The sequence below is a fragment of the Bubalus kerabau genome, chromosome 6 (genome assembly GCF_029407905.1).
Source record: "Bubalus kerabau isolate K-KA32 ecotype Philippines breed swamp buffalo chromosome 6, PCC_UOA_SB_1v2, whole genome shotgun sequence".
In the NCBI taxonomy this organism is placed as follows: domain Eukaryota; kingdom Metazoa; phylum Chordata; class Mammalia; order Artiodactyla; family Bovidae; genus Bubalus; species Bubalus kerabau.
Window position 1 is genome coordinate 35,386,638 of NC_073629.1, and position 25,371 is coordinate 35,412,008.

Sequence of the window (25,371 nt, forward strand, 5' to 3'; positions counted from 1 at the left end):
GAGCCAATAGTCAAAGTAGGGAGTGGCAAAGGAGGAGGAGACAAACACATATAAACAGGTACACTGAATTTTAATATAGTTAGTGCTAAGAGAGAGAGATGCACAGGATATTTGCGCACAGAGAGGGCACTTAAAATATGGAGTTCAGAAACAGTTTCCAGAAGAATATTTTTGAGCTGAATTCCTAGATATTGAGTAGAATTAGCTAAACCAATAAAGTAGGAAGGGCATTCAGGTCATAGGGTGTAGCACGAGCAAGGGCACTGAGTCACATACAAGGAACAAGGTGAGGGATGGCAGGAAGTAAGGATGAAGGAACACGTAGAGGCCAGGTAATGCAAGCTCCTGTGTACTACATTAAGCATGGCCCTACCCTGCAAGTGACTAGAAGCCACCAAACAGATTATGCAGAGGTTGCATGATTAACTCTGTATCTGCAGACTGAGCCCTCTGGAGGCAAATTTAAAAGAGATTCCAAGAGGCCAGAACGGAGAATGGAGGGAGTCTGGAAGGAAGATGATGGGGGCCTGAACTTTCACAGTGGTGGAGAGAAGCCAGATGGATAGATGAATCTGAGCAGCATTTAGGAAGTAAAACTGGCAAGACTTCACACTAGACACAGAGGTTTCTGGAACTATGCCCCAGAGGGTAGAGCGAGAGCATTTCTATTAAAAATTCATTTAAATTATATTGAATATCTTCCATTTTCTTTCATTTGAAACTTTTAAATTTGCAATAAAAATGCCCTCAGCTTACCTAGATAAACTTTCTTGGCACCATGCCCTAACATGAACCATCTGCTCCAAAGCCAATGACAGTAAATCTCATTCTTTCCTATGCAAGTGCTAAGATACCTAAGGTTTGGTATCAAACATCTTCACTCATTAGGGATAAGAACGCTATTCAAAGCTAGAAGTTCTGATGTTTATTTAATATTAACTCAACAGTTTTGATAAGGAATCTATTAATATCTAATCACCTGATAATTAAGTCTTCCATTCTAATATTTGTATTTTACAGTTAAGAACAATGAGCATAACTTCCAAAATAAATGTTAAATAATGATGATATACATATTCTTGCTTTGCTCCTAAATGTCTCAGAAATGTCATTAATATTTTACCACTAAATATTAAACTGATTATTAGTTTATCATGTTTAGAAAGTACCCACCCATTCCAACATTAACACCCCTTTTCTTAAAAGCTCATTTATAAAAGATCACTATTTAAAAATTGTAACAAAAATTAGGTTGTTCAGCCAACCACACTACAAAATCTATCTTCTACCCTTGAAGATTTAGAAATATATTTCACTTTAATATCTGCATTATAAAAAGAGTAACAGAGTTTAAAATAACTAATCATAAACTCTTCCACAGAACATTAGCAAACAAACTATAGAATGTAATTGTTCTCTACTACCATTTCCCTATAGAAAGGATATAAAAACTTACTACAACCACAACAAAAAGAAAACACTGTTTAAAGGAGATACTAACTATGGCTAGTATATTTTCATATTTAAATTTCAAATGATCAGAGTTAAACACATGTTTAAATAAGTATTAAAATTACCCACTAAGAAAGCAGCAGTCTTACCTGTAACGAACATGAAAAGAATGGTCTTCTCTCATGCTTATCAAATTTTCCTCCATCGAGTCATATTATAAGCTGGGTATACTAAGAAATTATTTTATTTTGTGCCAATCCAGCTCTACAATGTAGAATTGCTGCAGAACATTGTCCGGTTAGTATATTAATGAGTTGGTGTTAATACATCCTAAGCTCCTGCTTCTTCTTTATTAATAATGAAAGGAGGTCAATGTCAGACAGCTTAAAGGTTCAAAATGTGTCCCAAATCCTTGCATCTCTGGCCCTTTCAGCAGCACTTCAGCAACATTTCTGCAAAAGGAATACAAGATGTTTTGCTTGAAGTCCTATTTTCAAAGAACAACCTAAAGTAATTCCAAGCTGTACATAATCACACAGCTAATTTCACAGACTGCTGTCATGTGAACTATGGCAGAAAAACAGCAAAGGGCTTAATCAACAGAGGGCTTCTAAATAAGGATGTAAACATATGATATTTACTTGAGACATGCACTTTTCAATTTTTTAAATTGGTTTAAAATACAATAATTTTATGTAATATTTTCCATTACAAATATAAAAGAATAGATATAATACTAGTATCTTAAAATTGTAATATTTTAAGATTTAAAAAACTATCATTAACAAGTAAAATGAAAATTCAACAACTCATTTGAACAAGTCAGTCCTAAACTCTATAAATTTACTTCTTCAAAGAAGATATTTGTGCTGATTTTAAAATTTTCTCTGAAAGCGATTATACCCACAATGAACTGCAAAAGGATGAATATGAAGATGTAAAAGAGGACATCAAAATCGTAAAATGTGGGCGAGGGGAGTAAGAAAATGTAGATCTTTTTCCCCCTGGAATGTATCTGAGCCTGTATGACTACCAGTCTAAGGCAAGTAGATGTACGAAAGGGTTAACATACTTGAAAAACAGGGTAACCACAAATCAAAAACATACAATAGATTCACAGAAACCAAAAGAAAGAGAACATAAATATAATACAAGAAAAAATCATCAAACCACAAAATGAAAAGCAGAAAGAAAAAGGGACAAAGAAGAAATGCAAAAATCAACGGGAAAACAATGTTTAAAATGGCATAAATACATATCTATCAATAACTACATTAAATGTCAATGAACTAAATGCTCCAATCAAAAGATGGAATGGCAGTCTGGATTAAAACAACAGACTACAATATGCTGCCAACAAGGCAGAGTAGACTTATAGATTGAAAGTAAAGGGATGGAAAAGGATATCTCATGGAAACAAAAATGACAAGAAAGCAAGAGTTGCTATACTCAGACAAAATAACTTTAAACCAAAAGCCATAAAGATAAAGAAGGATGCTATATGGTGATAAAAGGATCAATACAAGAAGAGGATTTTACACTTGTGAACATATATATATCCAGCAAAAGCAGTTATAAGAGGGAAGTTTATAATAATACAATCTTACCTCAAGAAACAAGAAAAACATCAAATAAACAAGCTAAACTTGCATCTAAAACAACTAGAGAAAGAAGAATAAACAAAGCCTCAAGTTAGTAGAAGGAAGGAAATCATAAAGATTAGAGCTGAAATAAATGAAATAGAGACAAAGAGAACAATCGCAAAGATCAATGAAACTAAAAGCTGGTTCTCTGAAAAGATAAAATTGATAAACCTTTAGCTAGACTTATCAAGGAAAAAAGGGAGAAGACTCAAATCAGTAGAATTAGAAATGAAAAAGGAGAAGTTACAACTCACCCCATAGAAATTCCAAGGGTCATAAGAGACTACTATGAACAATTATATGCCAATAAAATGGACAACCTGGAAGAAATGGACAAATTCTTACAAAGGTACAGTCTCCGTAGACTGTGAACCAGGAAAAAATAGAAAATATGAACAGACCAATCACAAGCACTAAAAGTGAAACTATTATTAAAAACCTCCCAACAAACAAAAGTCCAGGACCTCACGGCTTCCCAGGCCAATTTTATCAAACATTTGATTCTTTGTGACCCCATGGACTATACAGTCCATGGAATTCTCCAGGCCAGAATATTAGAGTGGTTGCCATGCCCTCCTCCAGGGGATCTTCCCAACTCAGGGATCAAACCCAGGTCTCCCACATTGCAGGTGGATTCATTACCAGCTGAGCCACCAAGGAAACCCATCAAACATTTAGAGAACAGTTAACAACTATCCTTCTGAAACTTTTCCAAAAAATCACAGAAGAAGGAAAACTTCCCAACTCATTTTATGAGGCCACCATCACCCTGATACCAAAACCAGATAAAGATACCACAGAAAAAGAAAATTACTTTTTATGATAAAAATAAAAAAGCTCTCCAGAAAGTGGGCATGCTGCCAAGTTGCTTCAGTCGTGTCTGACTCGGTGCGACCCCATAGGGCAGCCCACCAGGCTCCCCCGTCCCTGGGATTCTCCAGTCAAGAACACTGGAGTGGGTTGCCATTTCCTCCTCCAATGTCTGAAAGTGAAAAGGGAAAGTGAAGTCACTCAGTTGTGTCCGACTCCTAGCAACCCCATGGACTGCAGCCTACCAGGCTCCTCCGTCCATGGGATTTTCCAGGCAAGAGTACTTGAGTGGGTTGCCAATGCCTTCTCCAAAAGTGGGCATAGAGGGTACATAACTCAACATAATAAGGACATATATAATAAACCTGTATCCATTGTTTTCCCATCTAATTGCCATGAAGTGATGGGACTGGACACTGGAAACAGTGACAGACTTTATCTTCTTGGGCTCCAAAATCACTGCAGATGGTGATTGCAGCCATGAAATTAAAAGATGCTTGCTCCTTGGAAGAAAAGCTATGACCAACCTAGACAGCATATTAAAAAGAGAGACGCTACTTTGCCAACAAAGGTCTGTCTAGTCAAAGCTATGGTTTTTCCAGTAGTCATGTATGGATGTGAGAGTATTCCATAAAAAAAGCGCCAAAGAATTCATGCTTTTGAACTGTGGTGTTGGAGAAGACTCTTGAGAGTCCCTTGGACTGCAAGGAGATCAAACCAGTCAATCATAAAGGAAATCAGTCCTGAATATTCATTGGAAGGACTGATGCTGAAGCTGAAGCTCCCAAACTTTGGCTATCTGATGCGAAGAACTGACTCACTGGAAAAGACCCTGATGCTGGGAAAGACTGAAGGCAGGAGGAGAAGGGGATGAGAGAGGATGAGATGATCGGATGGCATCACTGACTCGATAGACATATGAGTTTGAGCAAGCTCTGGGAGTTGGTGATAAACAGGGAAGCCTTGCATGCTGCAGTCCATGGAGTTGCACACAACTGAGTGACTGAACTGAACTGAAGGAGACAACTGAAAACTCTGTTTCAGACAACTGAAAACCCGTACTGTGAAAACTATAAGATGCTGATGAAAGAACTTGAAGATGACATAAACAGATGGAAAGATATACCGTGTTCATGGATTGGAAGAATCAATGTTGTAAAAATGATTATACTACCCAAAGCAATCTACGGACTCAATGTAATCCCTATCAAATTACCAATGGCATTTTTTCATAGAACTAACACCAAAAAAAAAAAATCTCAAAATTTGTATGGAGACACAGAAGACCCCAAATAGCCAAAGCAATCTTTAAAAGAAAAACGGAACTGGAAGAATCAGGCTCCATGACCTCCAACTATACTACAAAGCTACAGTCATCAAAACAGTATGTTACCAGTACAAAAATAGAATATAGACAACAGAACAGGATAGAAAACCCAGAAATAAGCCTATGCACCTATGGTCAATTAATCTATGACAAAAGAGTCAAGACTACACAATGTTGGCAAGAGTCTCTTCAACAAATGGTGCTGGGAAAACTGGACAGCCACATGTTAAAAAAAAATGAAATTAGATCATTCCTTAAGTCCATACACACAAAAAAGCTCAAAATGGATTAAAGACATAAATGTGAGACTGGATGCTATAAAACTCCTAGGAGAAAACATAGGCAGAATACTCTGACGTAAATCACAGCAACATCTTTTTAATCCATGTCCCAGAAAAAGGAAATAAATGCAAAAATAAACAAATGGGACCTACTTAAAACTCAAAAGTTTTTGCACAATAAAGGAAATGATAGACAAAATGAAAAGAGAGCCCACAGATTGGGAGAGAACATTTGCAAATGATGTGACCAATAAGGAATTAAGTCTCCAAAATTTACAAACAGCTTATTAGGCTTACTAGCATCAATACAAACAACCCACTCAAAAAATGGGCAGACCTGAATAGACATTTCTGCAAAGAGGACATAAAGATAGCCAATAAGCACATGAAAAATGTTCAACATCACTAATTATCAAAGAAATGCAAATCAAAACTACCATGAGATATCACCTCACCAGTCAGAATGGCTATCATCAAAAAATCCACAAACAACAAATGCTGGAGAAGGTGTGGAGAGAAAGAAACCCTCTGGCACAGTTGGCAGGAATGTAAATTTGTACAGCCACTACAGAGAACAGTACAGATTTTCCTTAAAAAACTAAAAAACAGAGCTACCGTATGACTCTACAATCCCACTCCTGGGCATATATCCAGAGAAAAACATGGCCCAGAAAGATACATGCACCCCAATGTTCACTGCAGCTCTGTTTATAATACCCAAGACATGGAAGCAACCTAAATGTCTGTTGACACAAGAATGGATAAAGAAGATGTGGTATACATATACAATAGACTAGACTATTACTGAGCCATTAAAAAGAATGAAATAGGGTCTTTTGAAGCAACATGGATGGACCTAGAGAATGCCATACTGAGTGAAGTAACTAGTCAGCAAAGAGATACATCATATGACATTCCTTACATAAGGAATCTAAAAGAAATCATGCAAATGAACTTATTTACAAAACAGAAAGAGACTCATAGACTTAGAAAATGAACTTATGGTTGCCAGGGGGAAGGGACAGTTAGGGACTTTGGGAAAGTCAAGTACACACTGCTGTATTTGAAATGGATAACCAACAAAGACCTATTGTATAGCACATGGAACTCTGCTCAATATTCTGTGCCAGCTTGGATGAGTCGGGGGTTTGAGGGGGAACAGATACATGTATATGTATGACTGAGTCTCTTTGCTGTTCACCTGAAACCACCACAACATTGCTAATCAGCTATACCCCAATACATAATGTTTTTGGTGTTAAAAAAGAATTAAACATATATGCATCTAATAAGGGAGTGCCCAATACGTAAAACAAATACTAATAGATATAAAGGGAAAAATGAATAGGAATACAATAATAGTAGGAGACTTTTCAACACACTACTCACTGCAGTGGACAGATCTTTCATTCAGAGAATCAACATGGCAACAGAGATACTCAATAATATAACAGAACAGTTAGACTTAATTGATATTTTCAGGACAGTACATCCAAAAAACCAGAATATAGATTCTTTTCAAGTGCATATGGAACATTTTGCAGGACTGATCACATACCAAGGCATAAAAGAAGCCTCAACAAATTTAAGAGTACAGAAATTAACTCAAGCATCCTTTCTGACCATAACACCATGAAATCAGAAATTAACCACAGAAGAAATGAGGAAAAAAATAATTACATGGAGATTAAACAACATGCTACTGAAAAACCCCAATGGATCAACAATGGAATCAAAGAGGAAATTAAACTACAACCTTTAAGGTAACAGTTAAGAGAAACAAGGTAAAAATAAGATATATGTGCTTACATAAACAAAATTATACATATGTGTGTCTGTGTGAGTGTGTATGTATTCCTGGAATCCAGTGTTATAAACAACCCCATAGGTGAGCTAGTCCAACATATTACTACCACATTTCCAGAAAGGTTACAAGGCAGCTAATCCTAATTTTGAATAGTCCTTTTAGCAAGCTATTCCATATTTTGAGCAATCTTTCCATTTCTACCCATTTCTCCCTTCTACTGGCATCCAATAAAGCCTAACTCCTTTTCCACATAACATCCTTTTACGTATTTCAGCTATAATATAAACTAGACTCTAACTAATACACATTCACTGCTTTGTTAATTAACTATAATTAGAAAGGATAGTAGGGAACAGAGCAGGAGGAGCAAGGTAGAAAGGATTAGTCTAGAGGCACTTCCTAGAGCAAATGAGGTTTTCATATTAATAACCAAAGTGGCATATAAGAAACACAAAATATTATTCCTCTTATCCTCTCTCCTGGCCAACAAATGAAGCAGTATCTTAAGAAAGGAGGAAAAGATGGGTAATGGTTATTAAACCAACAAATCTTCTCTTTTTCCTTTTGTTTAGAATTCATTGTACTTTTTTTCTTTAATAAAAAACATTTAGGGAACTGGGCTTTCCAGGTGGTACTTGTGGTATAGAACCCACCTGCCACTGTAGGAGACATAAGAAACACAGGTTCAATCCCTAGGTCAGGAAGATTCCCTGGAGAAGGGTATGGCAACCCACTCCAGTATTCTTGCCTGGAGAATCCCATGGACAGAAGAGCCTGGCAGGCTATGGTCCACAGGGTTGCAAAGAGTCAGACATGACTGAAGCGACATGGCATGCAGACACATTAAGGGAATTAGTGTATTCAGAGCAACAGCTCCAAAGTGCATTTAAATTACACAACAGCTAAACTGTCAATTAAACTGTTTTCCACTACCACTTTGAGGTTTAGGTTATTTATAGTATGGGGCAGAAGGTGAGGTATTAGAATTAAGTTAAATTACAATTTAATTGAAATATTTTTCCAGCCGTGGTATCATAATGAAATCCCCAAGCTCACCAAGTATTAAAAAAAAGTTAACTTCATACTTATTAAAAAATAAGTATTAATTAAATTAACAGATGTATATAAATGGAGCTGCATAATACATTACTTGATTAGGACTGCATACAGAACTGTAAAAGAATGTAATTCACCACTTTACCAAGACAATTTATAAATGGTTTTACTATTTTCAATGGGAGAGTATCCCCCAAAAGTTACTCTTAAATTCAATCTCTGTAACAATTAAGTGGTATTTATCTTACATTTAGTCACTGAACAAACAAGTAATTCTCTTTTTTTTTTTTTTTTGCCACTTTATTTTTTTAATTGAAGGATATTTGCTTTACAGAATTTTGTGGTTTTCTGTCACACATCAACCAGAATCAGCCATAGGTACACCTCCCTCCTGAATCTCTCTTCCATCTCCCTCCCCACCCCACCTTTCTAGACTGTCGCAGAGCCCCTGCTTGAGTTCCCTGAGTCATACAGCAAATTCCCATTTGCTATCTATTTCACTTATGGTATTGTAAATTTCCATGTTACTCTCTCCATACATCTCACCCTCTCCCTTCTCCCCCCGCCCCCCACCCCATGTCCTTAGGTCTGTTTTCTATGTCTGTTTCTCCACTGCTGCCCTGAAAATAAATTCATCAGTACCATCTTTCTAGATTCCATATATATGTGTCAGTATATGATATTTATACTTCTGAGTACACTCTATATAATAGGCTCTAGATTCGTCCACCTCACTAGAAATGACTCATATGTGTTCCTTTTTATGGCTGAGTAGTATTCCATTGTGTATATGTACCACAGCTTCTTTATCCATTCATCTGTCAATGGACATCTAGGTTGCTTCCATGTTCTAGCTATTGTAAATAGTGCTGCAATGAACACTGGGGTACATGTGTCTTTCTCAGTTTGGGTTTCCTCAGGGTATATGCCTAGAAATGAGATTGCCAGGTCGTATGGTGGTCATATGGTGGTTTTATTCCTAGTTTTTTAAGGACTCTCCATACTGTCTTCCATAGTGGCTGCATCAGTTTATATTCCTACCAGCAATGCAAGGGGGTTCCCTTTTCTCCACACTCTCTCCAGCATTTACTGTTTGTAGACTTTTTGATGATGGCTATTCTGACTGGTGTGAGGTGGTATCTCATTGTAGTTTTGATTTGCAGTTCTCTAATAATAAGCCATGTTGAGCATCTTTTCATTTGTTAGCCATCTGTATGTCTTCTTTGGAGAAATGTCTGTTTAGGTCTTTTTCCCACTTTTTGATTGGGCTGTTTGTTTTTCTGATATTGAACTGTATGAACTGCTTGTGTATTTTGGAAATTAATTCTTTGTCAGTTGTTTCCTTTGCTATTATTTTCTCCCATTCTGAGGGCTGTTTTCTCACCATGTTTGTAGTTTCCTTTGCTGTGCAAATGCTTTTTTAAGTTTAATCAGGTAGTACCACTTGTTTATTTTTGTTTTTATTTCCATTACTCTAGGAGGTGGGTCATAGAAGGTCTTGCTTTGATTTATGTCATTGAGTGTTCTGCTTATGTTTTCCTCTAAGAGTTTTATAGTTTCTGGTCTTACATTTAGGCCTTTAATTCATTTTGAGTTTATCTTTGTGTATGGTGTTAGGAAGTGTTCTAATTTCATTCTTTTGCATGTAGTTGTCCAGTTTTCCCTACGCCACTTATTGAAGAGGCTATCTTTGCCCCAATCTACATTCTTGAACAAACAAGTAATTCTTTATTCAATGATTCATGTTGCAAAAATCTCTAACCAGTTTATTAACAAAATGTTCATTCATGCTCCACATGGAGTTAACAAACTCACTGCATATTTTTATATATTACTAGTACAACACTAATAAAATTTACAATAATATTAAATCATAAATTTTTCATTAAGATAAGAAAATTTAGTGACAGGACCAGGAAATGGAATGGAAATTACAGGTCTGAAAGAATATTAAGAAGTCATCAAGTTTAACTTCCACTCTCCATTAAGACTTACAACTAATAATTTACAAAGAACACATATGCCCTTAAAAGCACCTCCCACGTTTAACAGCAATGCTCCAAAAACCACACTGCTAACAAAATTGTTAACTTACAGCTTTTTTGGTCTGATAAAGAGAAAGCAATAAGTATTTTCCATATCCTAGAAACTGACAGAAGCATGTAGACTGCCTCATGTCTAATTACCTGATTAGGAAGTCAAAACAGGCAGACTCCCCAGTTACATACCCAGTCAGACTTCTAGACACTATCCAAGGTATGCGATCAGAGTAAACAATAAATCCCAGACTTGCTATACTCCACTGGCAACAAAGTATCTTCAAACTAGGTAACTAGGAAAAAGAGGGGATAGACAGTTAAAATTACAGCTGATCTTTGAACCGGTCTGAACTCCACAGGTCCACTTATAGGGGAACTTTTTTCAATAAATAGATGCTATAGTACTACACAATCCACACTGTTGGAGAAGGGATAAGATACCCACTCCAGTATTCTTAGGCTTCCCTTGTGGCTCAGCTGGTAAAGAATCTGCCTGCAATGTGGGAGACCTGGGTTTGATCCCTGACTTGGGAAGATCCCCTGGAGAAGGGAAAGGCTACCCACTCCAGTATTCTGGCCTGGAGAATTCCACGGACTGTATAGTCCGTGGGGTCACAAAGAATCGGAAACGACTGAGCAACTTTCCCTTCACTTCACTTCACAGATGTAGAACCATGGATACAGAGGGGCCAAATGTAAAATTATTAATGGATTTTCTACTGCACAAGGGGTCAGCACCCCACACCTCCACAGTTCTCAAGAGTTAACTGTCTATTTTTTGTCCTTATTTCGATTTACTGGAGAAGGCAATGGCAACCCACTCCAGTATTCTTACCTGGAGAATCCCATGGCCAGAAGAGACTGGTGGGCTACAGTCCATGGGGTTGCAAAGAGTCGGACGTGACTGAGCGACTAACACACACACATTTCGATTCATTTAAACTATCTACTCCTGACTGTAACCTAAATGCCAATAACTTTTGGTCTGATTCTTTCATTCATGTATCTCTATATACTAGTAAAACCCATTTGATAATAAATATAACTTACTTTTCCTGCCTCCAGGTTTGATAATTTAAATTCTTTAAACTTCTCTTATCTTAATAATTCCCTCTAAAGTACAATATTCAAAATCCCTTTCAGTTGTAATGTTTCAAATCAGACATAGTAGCTGTTTATAAATTGGAACTGGAATAAATATTGAGCAAGAATGAAGGACATATTTAAATAAAATTTTTCCACTTTAGAATTCAGGATACAGGTTAGAGCAATAATACACATCATAGTGCTAATGGGGTAGCAAAGTAGGATGCCGAAACATCCACTTATAAAATAAACTCAAGTAACGACCTTAGGTAAACTATTTTCTGTCAAATTAGGTATCTGTAAGTATATTCTTTGCAGCCAGAGATGGAGAAGCTCTACACAGACAGCAAAAACAAGACCGGGAGCTGACTGTGGCTCAGATCATGAGCTCCTTATTGCCAAATTCAGACTGAAATGGAAGAAAGTGGGGAAAACCACTAGACCATTCAGGTATGACCTAAATCAAATCCCTTATAATTATACAGTGGAAGTGAGAAATAGATTTAAGGGACTAGATCTGATAGATAGAGTGCCTGATTAACTATGGACTGAGGTTCGTGACATTGTACAGGAGACAGGAATCAAGACCATCCCCATGGAAAATAAATGCAAAAGAGCAAAATGGCTGTCTGGGGAGGCCTTACAAATAGCTGTGAAAAGAAGAGAAGCGAAAAGCAATGGAGAAAAGGAAAGATATAAGCATCTGAATTCAGAGTTCCAAAGAATAGCAAGGAGATAAGAAAGCCTTCCTCAGCGATCAATGCAAAGAAATAGAGGAAAACAACAGAATGGGAAAGACTAGAGATCTCTTCAAGAAAATTAGAGATACCAAGAGAACATTTCATGCAAAGATGGGCTCGATAAAGGACAGAAATGGTAGGGACCTAACAGAAGCAGAAGATATTAAGAAGAGGTGGCAAGAATACACAGAAGAACTATACAAAAAAGATCTTCATGACCAAGATAATCATGATGGTATGATCACTCACCTAGAGCCAGACATCCTGGAATGTGAAGTCAAGTGGGCCTTAGAAAGCATCACTACGAACAAAGCTAGTGGAGGTGATGGAATTCCAGTTGAGCTATTTCAAATCCTGAAAGATGATGCTGTGAAAGTGCTGCACTCAATATGCCAGCAAATTTGGGAAACTCAGCAGTGGCCACAGGACTGGAAAAGGTCAGTTTTCATTCCAATCCCAAAGAAAGGCAATGCCAAAGAATGCTCAAACTACTGCACAATTGCACTCATCTCACACACTAGTAAAGTAATGCTCAAAATTCTCCAAGCCAGGCTTTAGCAATACGTGAACCGTGAACTTCCTGATGTTCAAGCTGGTTTTAGAAAAGGCAGAGGAACCAGAGATCAAATTGCCAACATCCACTGGATCATGGAAAAAGGAAGAGAGTTCCAGAAAAACATCTATTTCTGCTTTATTGACTACGCCAAAGCCTTTGACAGTGTGGATCACAAGAAACTGTGGAAAATTCTGAAAGAGATGGGAATACCAGACCACCTGACCTGCCTCTTGAGAAACCTATATGCAGGTCAGGAAGCAACAGTTAGAACTGGACATGGAACAGACTGGTTCCAAATAGGAAAAGGAGTCTGTCAAGGCTGTATATTGTCACCCTGCTTATTGAACTTCTATGCAGAGTACATCATGAGAAACGCTGGGCTGGAAGAAGCACAAGCTGGAATCAAGATTGCCAGGAGAAATATCAATAACCTCAGATATGCAGATGACACCACCCTTCTGGCAGAAAGTGAAGAGGAACTAAAAAGCCTCTTGATGAAGGTGAAACAGGAGAGTGAAAAAGTTGGCTTAAAGCTCAACATTCAGAAAACAAAGATCATGGCATCTGGTCCCATCACTTCATGGGAAATAGATGGGGAAACAGTGTCAGACTTTATTTTTGGGGCTCCAAAATCACTGCAGATGGTGATTGCAGCCATGAAATTAAAAGACGCTTACTCCTTGGAAGGAAAGTTATGACCAACCTAGATAGCATATTCAAAAGCAGAGACAATACTTTGCCAACAAAGGTCCATCTAGTCAAGGCTATGGTTTTTCCAGTGGTCATGTGTGGGTGCGAGAGTTGGACCGTGAAGAAGGCTGAGTGCCAAAGAATTGATGCTTTTGAACTATGGTGTTGGAGAAGACTCATGAGAGTCCCTTGGACTGCAAGGAGATCCAACCAGTCCATTCTAAAGGAGATCAGCCCTGGGTGTTCTTTGGAAGGAATGATGCTAAAGCTGAAACTCCAGTACTTTGGCCACCTCAAGCCAAGAGTTGACTCACTGGAAAAGACTCTGATGCTGGGAGGGATTGGGGGCAGGAGGAGAAGGGGACGACAGAGGATGAAATGGCTGGATGGCATCACTGACTTGATGGACGTTGAGTCTGAGTGAACTCCAGGAGTTGGTGATGGGCAGGGAGGCCTGGCGTGCTGCGATTCATGGGGTCGCAAAGCATCGGACACGACTGAGTGGCTGAACTGAACTGAACTGAAGTATACACTAATTTATTTATAGATGGTCTAAATATGGCTTGTCATCTGATCCAACCATCTATTTCTAGTTACATTTTATCTGAACGATATAGAGGCAACAGGATGGCAAATATAAGGAACAATGCATGAAAAATTCAGAGTAGGAAGGTAAAAGCAGGAAGGTACTTAGAGTATTCAGAGTGTAAGAAAAAGCAAAAGCTATAGTAAGCAAAGTCCAACAAGAGTTCAGAGCTTGATTTCAGTGTGGCAGGTGTTGAGCCAATCAAAGAAAAATTATTCTGCCATCAGAATAAGACTGATGTGAGAAATTAGTGCCTAAAGAAAGTGAAGTCAGGATCAAGAAACACTAGGTACTTGATTAAGTAACCTAGCTAAGAGTACCTACAGAAAAATGAAAATAATGCCCTATGGCTTGAAGAGGGGCAAAGGTCAAACAATGACAGCCGCTTACAAGACTTCCAATTATGAGGATAGGTGGAACAGTAGCAATATGCACAGTAACTGATGAACTGGACTGTAAGAGTCATACTTCAGAGATGAAATAAATGGAATATTTATATTAAACTTGTGCTTGGTAAGTGCTATGTTCACAAGAAACAAAAAGATATCAAACTTAAAATGATTTTAAATCAGATAAAACTTGATAAATGGGGAAGGATGGGGATGAGGGAAATAGAATGAGAGATTAATATTTCTTAGATTAAAATTTGTAAAGTACCAATGAGATTCAAAAACTGTTAGAAACTGTGAGATTCAGTGGCAAAATTAAGGAGAAATTGCTAGGGGATAAAAAAATAAGGCAATGCAAAAGAGGTCTGATTCTTTATTCAACATATTTTCTACCAATAATATAAGTGTTGTGTAATACTGTGAATTAAACATAATTTCAGATTATATGCATCTGTGTATCTATATCTATCTATACTGTTACATATAGTTTTAGTGTTAACTGATAACTGTCATATATATCAAATGTAAATTACATAATTCCAAATTAATAAAAAAATAATAGTGCATTGTAAAGCAGATCATTTCTTTCTCTATCATTCTGGAGAAAGGAGAATTTGCCAGAGTATGCTGTAAAAACTGTATCAATAAAGTTTTCTTTTAGCAAATATATAATCCTAAAATAGGTACATCAACTAAGGTTACATCTTAACTTATTGCTAACCTTTAAGTTCGCAACAATCAATGTAAGTCTATAAGATGTTAGGCCAAGTTAGGTTAAAAAATAATAACTAACAGTGTAACTGCTTACTAAATATATATTTTATTATAAAGACTTCCTGATAAGCTGCTTGTGACCACTGATCAGCAAAATAAAAAGAATAAATTCAAAGAATAGATTAGAATAATAGTTCTAGATTCCAAGTAAATCTATATCTTAAAGGCACACCACCAGTCAGAAGAGTTCTTATTTATTTTGAAATTAATCCTCATGGATCATTTTGAAAAACAGCAAATACATGCAAAGTCAAAGCACTATTGATTTTAAACTCTCGTATTTATTCTTGGCAGATCAGAACAAAAGAAATTTAGGTTCAAAAAAAAAAAGGAAAGAAATTTAGGTCCAGAGCTGTGGACATTAAAAGGCAAAACAATGAATGCAACTATTTCAAAGTGGTATAATCCAAAAACAATTTTAGTAATATAAGAATTCCCCATCATGTTTTCAAAGGTTTACACCCAAAAGTTTACCATTCTAAACAACTAAACTATACATAACCTTCCATCTTGGTGAAGAATATTTATATTTCTATCCATCACATAAAGCTAAAAGGACTTCAAAGAATATGCTCCCTGGATAATCAAAACACTAAAAAAAGTCATACGTGAAATTTCAAATTAGATACACACTAAAACAAAATGGAATCTGGAAGAAAGATTTGACTAGTTCAAGCTTTCATCTCAGCACTGCTGTTAAACAGTGAGAAAGGACCAAGTGCATGAGCCTACGTACAAGAGACATGCTGAATGTCTGTAGTTCACAGTAGTTTCCAACAGTCCCTACACGAAGCACTGCAGATATAATCATCACTGCACAGGCAGCCTCTTTAGTGTCTTAGGGTTTGGCAGCCCATGATAAAGCAGAAAGAAGTTGAATATTGAATATTTTCCTGAGGGGAAGGTGATAGACTAGAAAGAGGCTCTATTTTTAGATTATATATGGAGCCAGTATGAATTATGCCAGTGACCACGCTAATCATTGAAACTGCTGAATGGGGTATGATGAGGTAGTTGCCTAAAAATTTCAAGAACCAAAGGAAGTTTCTTTTATGCAACAGCTCTAACCTTGGTTACATTTTTCCCCTGCAAAGTAGTTAATCAAAAATCCTATTTCAACAAGACTACTTACTTATATTTAAAAATATAAGTATGTCCAACTAAAAGGAGAAAAGTCTCATCTGTGTTCATTAGACTAAAATTAGTAGTTTTCTCCCTATTACTTGGTCTTATTTCTCCTCAAAGTGAAGTCCAGAGTTTACAAATAATGTTAATTTTCCCTCCTATAAAAAATTTTGAATATACTGTACTTTTAATCATTAGTAAAATCAATAACCTTTTGGAGGAGTTTCAATTAAACATATGTTACTTTTAGTTAATTACTGTAAGCATGTAAAATTGGATACAAAGCAGTATTTTAATATCAAGGTTACAGAAGACACTGATAATTTTTTTAAAATTCTAAATTCAATCAACTCCAATTATATTTCAGTACATTACAAATGACTACTCAGGTTATAAGGCCAGGTAATCACAAGAAAAATGTCTGCAATCCAAAAACCCTATGATTCACACTAAGCTCGACTTCCTTAAAAAAAAAAAAAAATACCCTAAATATATACATTAATCATTGCCCTTTCTAATCTGTACCTTTTGTTAATAAATAAGTTATTGGATAAACTTAATGCAATTAATAGGAGCTCAAAGAATACAAAATAAACACCATCTTATGAACACATTACTATGACAGAAAAAAAAGAAATACTTATTTGTAAACAATGGGGAGAACATAACTTGGAGAAAAAGTGGTCACCAAGTCACCAGAAAATATGACTCACAGCCCTTTACTACTACCAATGTTCATCAGCCATCAGCTTAAACCAATTAATATATGTATGAAGAACTAAACAGTGAAAGAGAAAAGAAATGGTTCCTTCTACTGAGCCTTGTTCTTGAATTAGTAAATGACAATGAATCAGTTCTCTTAACAGAAAAACTATGAAATGACAAAACTGGTTTCAAATACATTTTTAAGGAGAAATAAATCTCAAATGTAAAATGATTATATATGCCTTAAAAGAATCCCTAGAGAGTTTGAATTCAGAATTCTTCATGGGAAAATATAACTGCTTTCTCCTTCCAAAAGTTATCGCCATTCTATGTGAAAATGTTTCTATTCAATTCAGTAATGTTTTGAGATAATATTGGAAGAATAATTCTAAGTTAAAAGGACTAAGAAAAGTTTTTTTGAGGCAAGGAAATCTGTTCTGCAACTTGAAGGATGGGTAAACCTTACTACTAGGTAAATTGAGAAAAGGCATTTTAGTCACGGGGAAATGCTCACACAAAAGCAAAGGGGGGTGGGACTGTAGAGAAAGTGTGCCACTTTCTGGGGTTAGGAGTCAGAAAAGAGAAGTCTAAGAAGGTACTAAATTGTGAGGGACTCTGAATATACATGTGGCTGAAGGAGTATTTGGCCTTGTATTTGTATGATAAGAAATCTTGTGATTTTTTTCAACGAAGGAATTGAAAAGTTGGATCTGTGTTAGCAAGATAAACTGACAGACAGAAGAAAGTTACTTCAAAAACTCCAGAAACCATTAATGAAAATAAAGCCTTCTCTCCTCATCTCACAACACCAAGCAAATTGCTTTGCACAGAATCGATGTCCAACAAACTTTTTTGATTTCTTGCCTGAAGAAGGTAAGAACTGTAAAGAGGCGAAGAATCCTATGCTAGTGAGAAAACCAGACTTGAGTACATTTCTGCTCCACAGTAAAAAGGATATTTATATTTATGTAAATAACTCAGGAAGAATCTTACTCTTATATTTTTACTGTTTTTATAAGGACAATTAGAAGGATATTGAAAGTGTTATGTGATCTATAAAGTATTGAAAGGAGAATAGTTGTCCAAAAAGAAGGGCTGAAATATTTCTGCATAGTTCACAGCAAAACACAGCATATACAGGCATCTTAAAAGTGGGATTATGTCTCTACAAATAGAATCCAGAGACCCGGAGATTTAAAGAAACACAGAAGCAACTGGGACTTGGCCATGTTTTGAATCTCTGCACAGTGACTAGTTACTACTTAAATGATCTAGTTAAACTCTCAGGGTTGGTTTGGCATAGTGAAACTTATCCAACATGTGTCTTGGTGATTAGAGATATGATTTACAAAAAGCACCTCAATGCCTGGCTCTGGTACTTAACAAAAGTACTCAATACAGTAGAAATAATCATAATTGCCATTGTTATTTTTAAAAAAATCACATGTCTATTATAGATTTAGAATGCTAGTCTAAATCTATGTCATGTTTTCAATTTTAAAATTCCAGAGATCTAATTACGAAGTTTTTATCTTTTAGGTAAATTAGAAACATTTTATGCTTAAGAACAAGGCCATTTTAAAAACTACTATATCCTATCTTTGTTTTAATTAGCCTAGTACCAAGTCTGAGATTTATATTAAAACATTGTAACACTGCATGTCTGATTTAATAACAGAAGTTAATACAACTAAACAGCTTATCCAGCCAAAGAGGATTTGGAGGGAATGCCTTCTAAAACAGTAACACATAACTTTTTACTCTGTATCAGCTTCAAGGTAAGCTGTCCCTCCTCCCGTGAGCCTCCACACTACACACACACTCACACTCACACTCACACATCAACCAAAAGCGATCTGCCCCCTTTAAACGATGATTACTGACTTCGAAACGGCCAGCCAAAGCTGCATCTTGAATAATGACAAGCCAAGCAAAAGTGGTATTTATCAGGTAATCGCACAGGTGATTATCAAGCCGGAAATCTTCTGTGCACTTCTAAAGTGGCAGCTTCAAAATTCAGCTTCCCACATAGGCCACCAGAGACTCCAATACAAGCCGAGTGAAAGGAAAGCCAAGAATCTACTTCATTTAATTCCACGGGAGGGTTATATTATACATTAAAGCAAATAAAATTTCCACCCTTAGTCGTTTGCTTTAAGAGTTCAAATGATACCAGTTTAAAAACGAGCTAACTGGTTACCATTAAACAAGGAAACTATAGGTTTCTTATTATTCCAAGATACTCTATAGATTTTCAGCAAAGGGCTTTCTTGACATTCAATGCTTACTAAAACTTTTTGCACCAACTATCAATTTCTATGGTAAAGCGACAGGTTGATTTCCCCCGAGTCCATTAACTTCAATATGGTAAACGCAGGTGTCTGACAAAGGCTGCCTGCTCTAGACAGCAAACTCACCACAAGAAACGCCATCCTTCTCGGATTTAATTCCACGGGGTTTCGCGTTTTTGTTTGTTACTCACACTCAGAATACGTAAGTTGTTCTTGTATCTACTGTCCTTTTTATTAAACGAACAAACTAGAGAAGAAAGCCCTTAGGATGTACTCTAATTTTTAAATGTCCAACCTGAAAGAAACTGAGTGCTCGACCCGGAGCGGGCTACTCCTCAACCCGAATTTCTGATTTCTCGACTTGCGTCCCCGCGACCACTCCGGCCCCCTCCTGACGCGAACAAAGGAGATCGCCCCCAGACCTTGGACACAGAGCCCGCCCCCTACTCACTCACACGCCCCCCTCCCTGTCACCTCCCTCCGTCTGGCGTCCGCAAACGCCCCTCCGAACTCACCTCCCGGGGGCCGGCGAGTGTAGGGAGCGCGGCGGAGACGGCGAAGCTGCAGCAGCAGAGGCCACCTGCGCAACAGGCGGGTGGCAGCGGCCTCTCCCGCGGGAGGTCCCCAAGCAGAGGCACCGCGGGAGGCCGGCGCGCGCCCCCCGCCCCCAGGTCACGTGGGCCAGAAGTCCCGATCCCTCCTCACTGCCCCCAGCGTCGGCCGCCACGCAAGGGTCCCGCAGCACCGCCCGCCCGCTACCGCGCCCCCCGTCTGCGCCTGCGCCCAGCTCCAGGCGCTCCCATTCAAACCGACAACGCCCCGCGTCTTTCGGACCCGCCAATGGCCGGCGGGAGGCGGGGCGATCGGCGCGCTGCCTCCGCCCCCCGGGCTGGGCTGGGCACTGCCTGTCAGGTTGAGGGAGGGCGTGTGGGCTCTTAGTCCCTCCGTTGCTCAAGGGTCTGTCCTCAACCACCAAAGCGAAGTTATTAATACTTTCCTGCCCTCCCGTTTCTTCTTCAGGCACTGACGAGTGGGCGAAAAATATCGTCCGCAAAGCGTCCTTCAGATGGGTCTGGCCGAGACCAGAAAGACCACTGAAAGACGGGAATCCCAAACAAGTGCCTCCTGCCCTGAAGGCTTGGTGCTGGCCCAGAGGCTGTCTCCCAGCGGCATTTGTGGGATGTTTGAGAAAGAGGGCTCTGTGAAAGGAACAGAGGGCCCCGTGTGAGAGTTTGAACAAGGCAGCCTCAGTTCTTGAGGCTGTGTGACAATTCCTGGTGTTCCCAGCTGTTAAAAAAGCAAACTTGTGTTGACTACAGAATCACTGGTTCCCAGGAAAATTGGAAGGCAGCTTTGCTGCGTTTTAAGCAGCTCCATTCCAAGATACACTAGGAAGAATACGCTTTATTTCCGCTCATTTCTTCTTCATATCAAGTTGACTGAAAAATGGGTCTGTTTGTTCTTTACAAAAATATTAAGATTATAGTCTCCTTGGTTTAATTATCTGATGAATTTAATCAGATTATTTCTCAAATAGATATTTCTCCACTAAAATGAAGTTTAAATGTTTTTACAGGCTGAAGAATGTGTTAAGAAAACTCCAGTTTCAGTATCTCTCTGAATGATGGCCGTAACCAGTGATCCAAGCAACATTCCTCTTATTAGGAACGCATTACGGAAAAGTGGCTAAAATAACAGCTTTGGCATCAAATTAGACCTAGATTTGAGTTTTATCTCTGCCACTTACTGGTTGATTGACCTTGAACAGGTTGGTGGGTTAGTCGCTAAGTTGTGTCTGACTCTTGCGATCCCACGCCAGGCTCCTCTGTCCATGGGATTCTCTAGGTAAGAACACTGGAGTGGGTTGTCATTTCCTTCATCTTGAATGGGTCAGCTTTATCCTTTTTAGCCTTCAGTTCAGTTCAGTTGCTCAGTCGTGTCCGACTCTTTGCAACCCCATGAATTGCACCACGCCAGGCCTCCCTGTCCATCACCAACTCCCAGAGTTCACTCAGACTCACATCCATCAAGTCAGTGATGCCATCCAGCCATCTCATTCTCTGTTGTCCCCTTCTCCTCCTGCCCCCAATCCCTCCCAGCATCAGAGTCTTTTCCAGTGAGTCAACTCTTCCCATGAGGTGGCCAAAGTACTGGAGTTTCAGCTTTAGCATCATTCCTCCAAAGAAATCCGAGGGCTGATCTCCTTCAGAATGGACTGGTTGGATCTCCTTGCAGTCCAAGCGACCCTCAAGAGTCTTCTCCAACACCACAGTTCAAAAGCATCAGTTCTTAGTTTCCTCAAATGTAAAATACAGATAGTAAATCCTCTTTGAATAAGGGTGGTTGCGATGCTTAAGTGAGGAAAGTTTTAAGTGGTTAACCTGACTGCTCAATTACTGGTACCTATTATTATTGTCAACCACTACCCTTAATATCAGGAGCTTATAAACACCTGAATTAACTGGCTGGTCTGGGGAGGCCTTACAAATAGCTGTGAAAAGAAGAGAAGTGAAAAGCAAAGGAGAAAAGGAAAGATATAAGCATCTGAATGCAGAGTTCCAAAGAATAGCAAGGAGATAAGAAAGCCTTCCTCAGTGATCAATGCGAAGAAATAGAGGAAAACAACAGAATGGGAAAGACTAGAGATCTCTTCAAGAAAATTAGAGATACCAAGGGAACATTTCATGCAAAGATGGGCTCGATAAAGGACAGAAATGGTAGGGACCTAACAGAAGCAGAAGATGTTAAGAAGAGGTGGCAAGAATACACAGAAGAACTATACAAAAAAGATCTTCACGACCAAGATAATCACGATGGTATGATCACTCACCTAGAGCCAGACATCCTGGAATGTGAAGTCAAGTGGGCCTTAGAAAGCATCACTACGAACAAAGCTAGTGGAGGTGATGGAATTCCAGTTGAGCTATTTCAAATCCTGAAAGATGATGCTGTGAAAGTGCTGCACTCAATATGCCAGCAAATTTGGGAAACTCAGCAGTGGCCACAGGACTGGAAAAGGTCAGTTTTCATTCCAATCCCAAAGAAAGGCAATGCCAAAGAATGCTCAAACTACCGCACAATTGCACTCATCTCACACACTAGTAAAGTAATGCTCAAAATTCTCCAAGCCAGGCTTCAGCAATACGTGAACCGTGAACTTCCTGATGTTCAAGCTGGTTTTAGAAAAGGCAGAGGAACCAGAGATCAAATTGCCAACATCCACTGGATCATGGAAAAAGGAAGAGAGTTCCAGAAAAACATCTATTTCTGCTTTATTGACTATGCCAAAGCCTTTGACTGTGTGGATCACAATAAACTGTGGAAAATTCTGAAAGAGATGGGAATACCAGACCACCTGACCTGCCTCTTGAGAAACCTGTATGCAGGTCAGGAAGCAACAGTTAGAACTGGACATGGAACAACAGACTGGTTCCAAATAGGAAAAGGAGTCTGTCAAGGCTGTATATTGTCACCCTGCTTATTTAACTTCTATGCAGAGTACATCATGAGAAACGCTGGGCTGGAAGAAGCACAAGCTGGAATCAAGATTGCCGGGAGAAATAGCAATAACCTTAGATATGCAGATGACACCACCCTTCTGGCAGAAAGTGAAGAGGAACTAAAAAGCCTCTTGATGAAAGTGAAAGAGGAGAGTGAACAAGTTGGCTTAAAGCTCAACATTCAGAAAACGAAGATCATGGCATCTGGTCCCATCACTTCATGGGAAATAGATGGGGAAACAGTGGAAACTGTGTCAGACTTTATTTTTGGGGGCTCCAAAATCACTACAGATGGTGATTGCAGCCATGAAATTAAAAGACGCTTACTCCTTGGAAGGAAAGTTATGACCAACCTACATAGCATATTCAAAAGCAGAGACATTACTTTGCCAACAAAGGTCCGTCTAGTCAAGGCTATGTTTTTTCCAGTAGTCATGTATGGATGTGAGAGTTGGACTGTGAAGAAAGCTGAGCGCCGAAGAATTGATGCTTTTGAACTGTGGTGTTGGAGAAGACTCTTGAGAGTCCCTTGGACTGCAAGGAGATCCAACCAGTCTATTCTAAAGGAGATCAGTCCTGGGTGTTCATTGGGAGGACTGATGCTAAAGCTGAAACTCCAGTACTTTGGCCACCTCATGCGATGAGTTGACTCATTGGAAAAGACTCTGATGCTGGGAGGGATTGGGGGCAGGAGGAGAAGAGGACGACAGAGGATGAGATGGCTGGATGGCATCACTGACTCAGTAGACATGAGTTTGGGTGAACTCCGGGAGTTGGTGATGGACAGGGAGGCCTGGCATGCTGCAATTCATGGGGTCGCAAAGAGTCGGACACAACTGAGCAACTGAACTGAACTGAACTATTTCAGGTATTATAATCCCTTCTTACTCATCTTTTTGGGGTATTGATTCAAAAGCCACAAAGGAAGTACAGCAAATTCAACATGTCCAAAATGAATCATCATTTCCTCATTTCCCCCTTTCAAGTCTTCTCTTACACATATGACTTTCTGTCATTCATATTAGTTACCTCCATCTTACTCAAGATGAATATCTTTTAAAAGGTGTAAATCAGATTATGTCACTCCTTTCCTTGAAAACCTTTAGTGACTTCTCATTTGGTTTAAAATGAAATCTAAATTTCTTACCATGACCCACAAAACCCTACTCCATCTTCCCCTGCCCACCTCTTCACTCTCTTGAATTTCTCCCTCCAGAGGGTTCACTTCCCTCCAAGGATACAGGACCCTAGAATAGACTAAGCCTCAGGGTTCTCTTAGGGCATTCCCTGTCAGTTCCCTTTGCAAGTTTTTTCCCCCTAGGCTCTTTAAATGCTTGGCTTCTTTTCAGCCCTCAGCTTTCAGCTTATTCATCACAGTATTCAGCAAATATTTACTGAGTATTTGCTATGTATTAGGAACTGTTCTCTCTGTGTGTGCAGCTCAGTTGTGTCCAACTCTTTGCAACCTCATGGACTGTAGCCCACCAGGTTCCTCTGTCCGTGGTATTCTCCAGGCAAGAATACTGGTGTGGGGTGTCATTTCCTTCTCCGGGGATCTTCCCAACCCAGGAATTGAACTCGCATCTCCTGTGTCTCTTGTGTCTCCTGCATTGGCAGGCGGGTTCTTTACCACTGGTGCCACCTGGGAAGCCCTAGGTGCTGGGAATATAGTAGTGAGCAGGACAGAACACAGCCCTGCCCTCATGGAATTCAATTAAAATAAATAAGAACGATATCAATGAGGAGAATTCAAAGCAGGGGAATGTGAGAGTGACTGAATGACAGCTCTATATTGAGTGTCAAGGTAAGACAGGCCACTCTGAGAAGACAGTATTCAAACTGAGATTTTAATAATCAAAAAGAGACAAGTTTCCAGCACAACTCAGGGAAGAGCACATTAGGCAGAAGGGAACCTCCAATCCAAGGACTAAATTTTAATGTGAGGAGTAGCTTTGTGTGTTTGAGAAGCTGGAAGGAGGCTGAGGAGAGCTTACAGCTCCAGTAGGCCTTTGTAAACCAGGGAAATATGTTTGGGCTTTATTGTTTAAATGTTATAGAAGCCAGTAAGAGATTTTAAACATGGGAATAACTTAATCTGTTTATATATTTTTTTAAAAAGTACTATGGAATAAATCTAGAATTTGAGACATTCTATAAGACAACTAGCCCAGACTCTTGGTATGCATTATTGTTTACAAAAAACAGCCCAGGAAAAGTTCAAGAATCTTGATGGGGTTCTATATCAGAGGCGGGTAGGGGATAGAGAGAGAAAAAAGAGTTGAAGAAAAGTGACTATAAAAGACAGTTGAAAAGCAACCGGGAAATTTTGAATATAGACTGTATATTAGACAATATTATGGAATTACTGTTCATTTTCTTACATATAACATGAAATTATGGCTATATAGAATTTTTTATTTTTAGAAGATGCAAGCTGAAATATTAAGGGTAAAGAGCCATGACTTCTGAAACTTATATTCAAATGGCTCAGCAAAAGAGAGAGAAATAGAAACC

At 38.6% G+C, this 25,371-nt stretch overlaps 1 protein-coding gene across 6 annotated transcripts in view; it reads right to left on the reverse strand.

The window, feature by feature from the left end:
- Positions 1-25,371, reverse strand: part of GPSM2 (G protein signaling modulator 2) — a 112,146-nt gene that overhangs the window by 33,012 nt on the left and 53,763 nt on the right. For 4 of the 6 annotated variants that reach the window (XM_055584883.1, XM_055584884.1, XM_055584882.1 and 1 more), the window contains one exon: positions 1,602-1,904. In XM_055584883.1, coding sequence (XP_055440858.1) covers positions 1,602-1,657 — 56 coding nt within the window. In that variant the 5' untranslated portion in view covers positions 1,658-1,904. Of the gene's footprint in view, positions 1-1,601; positions 1,905-19,872; positions 20,116-25,371 lie in introns of those variants that run through there. The other 2 variants (XM_055584886.1, XM_055584887.1) reach the window with 2 other exon arrangements.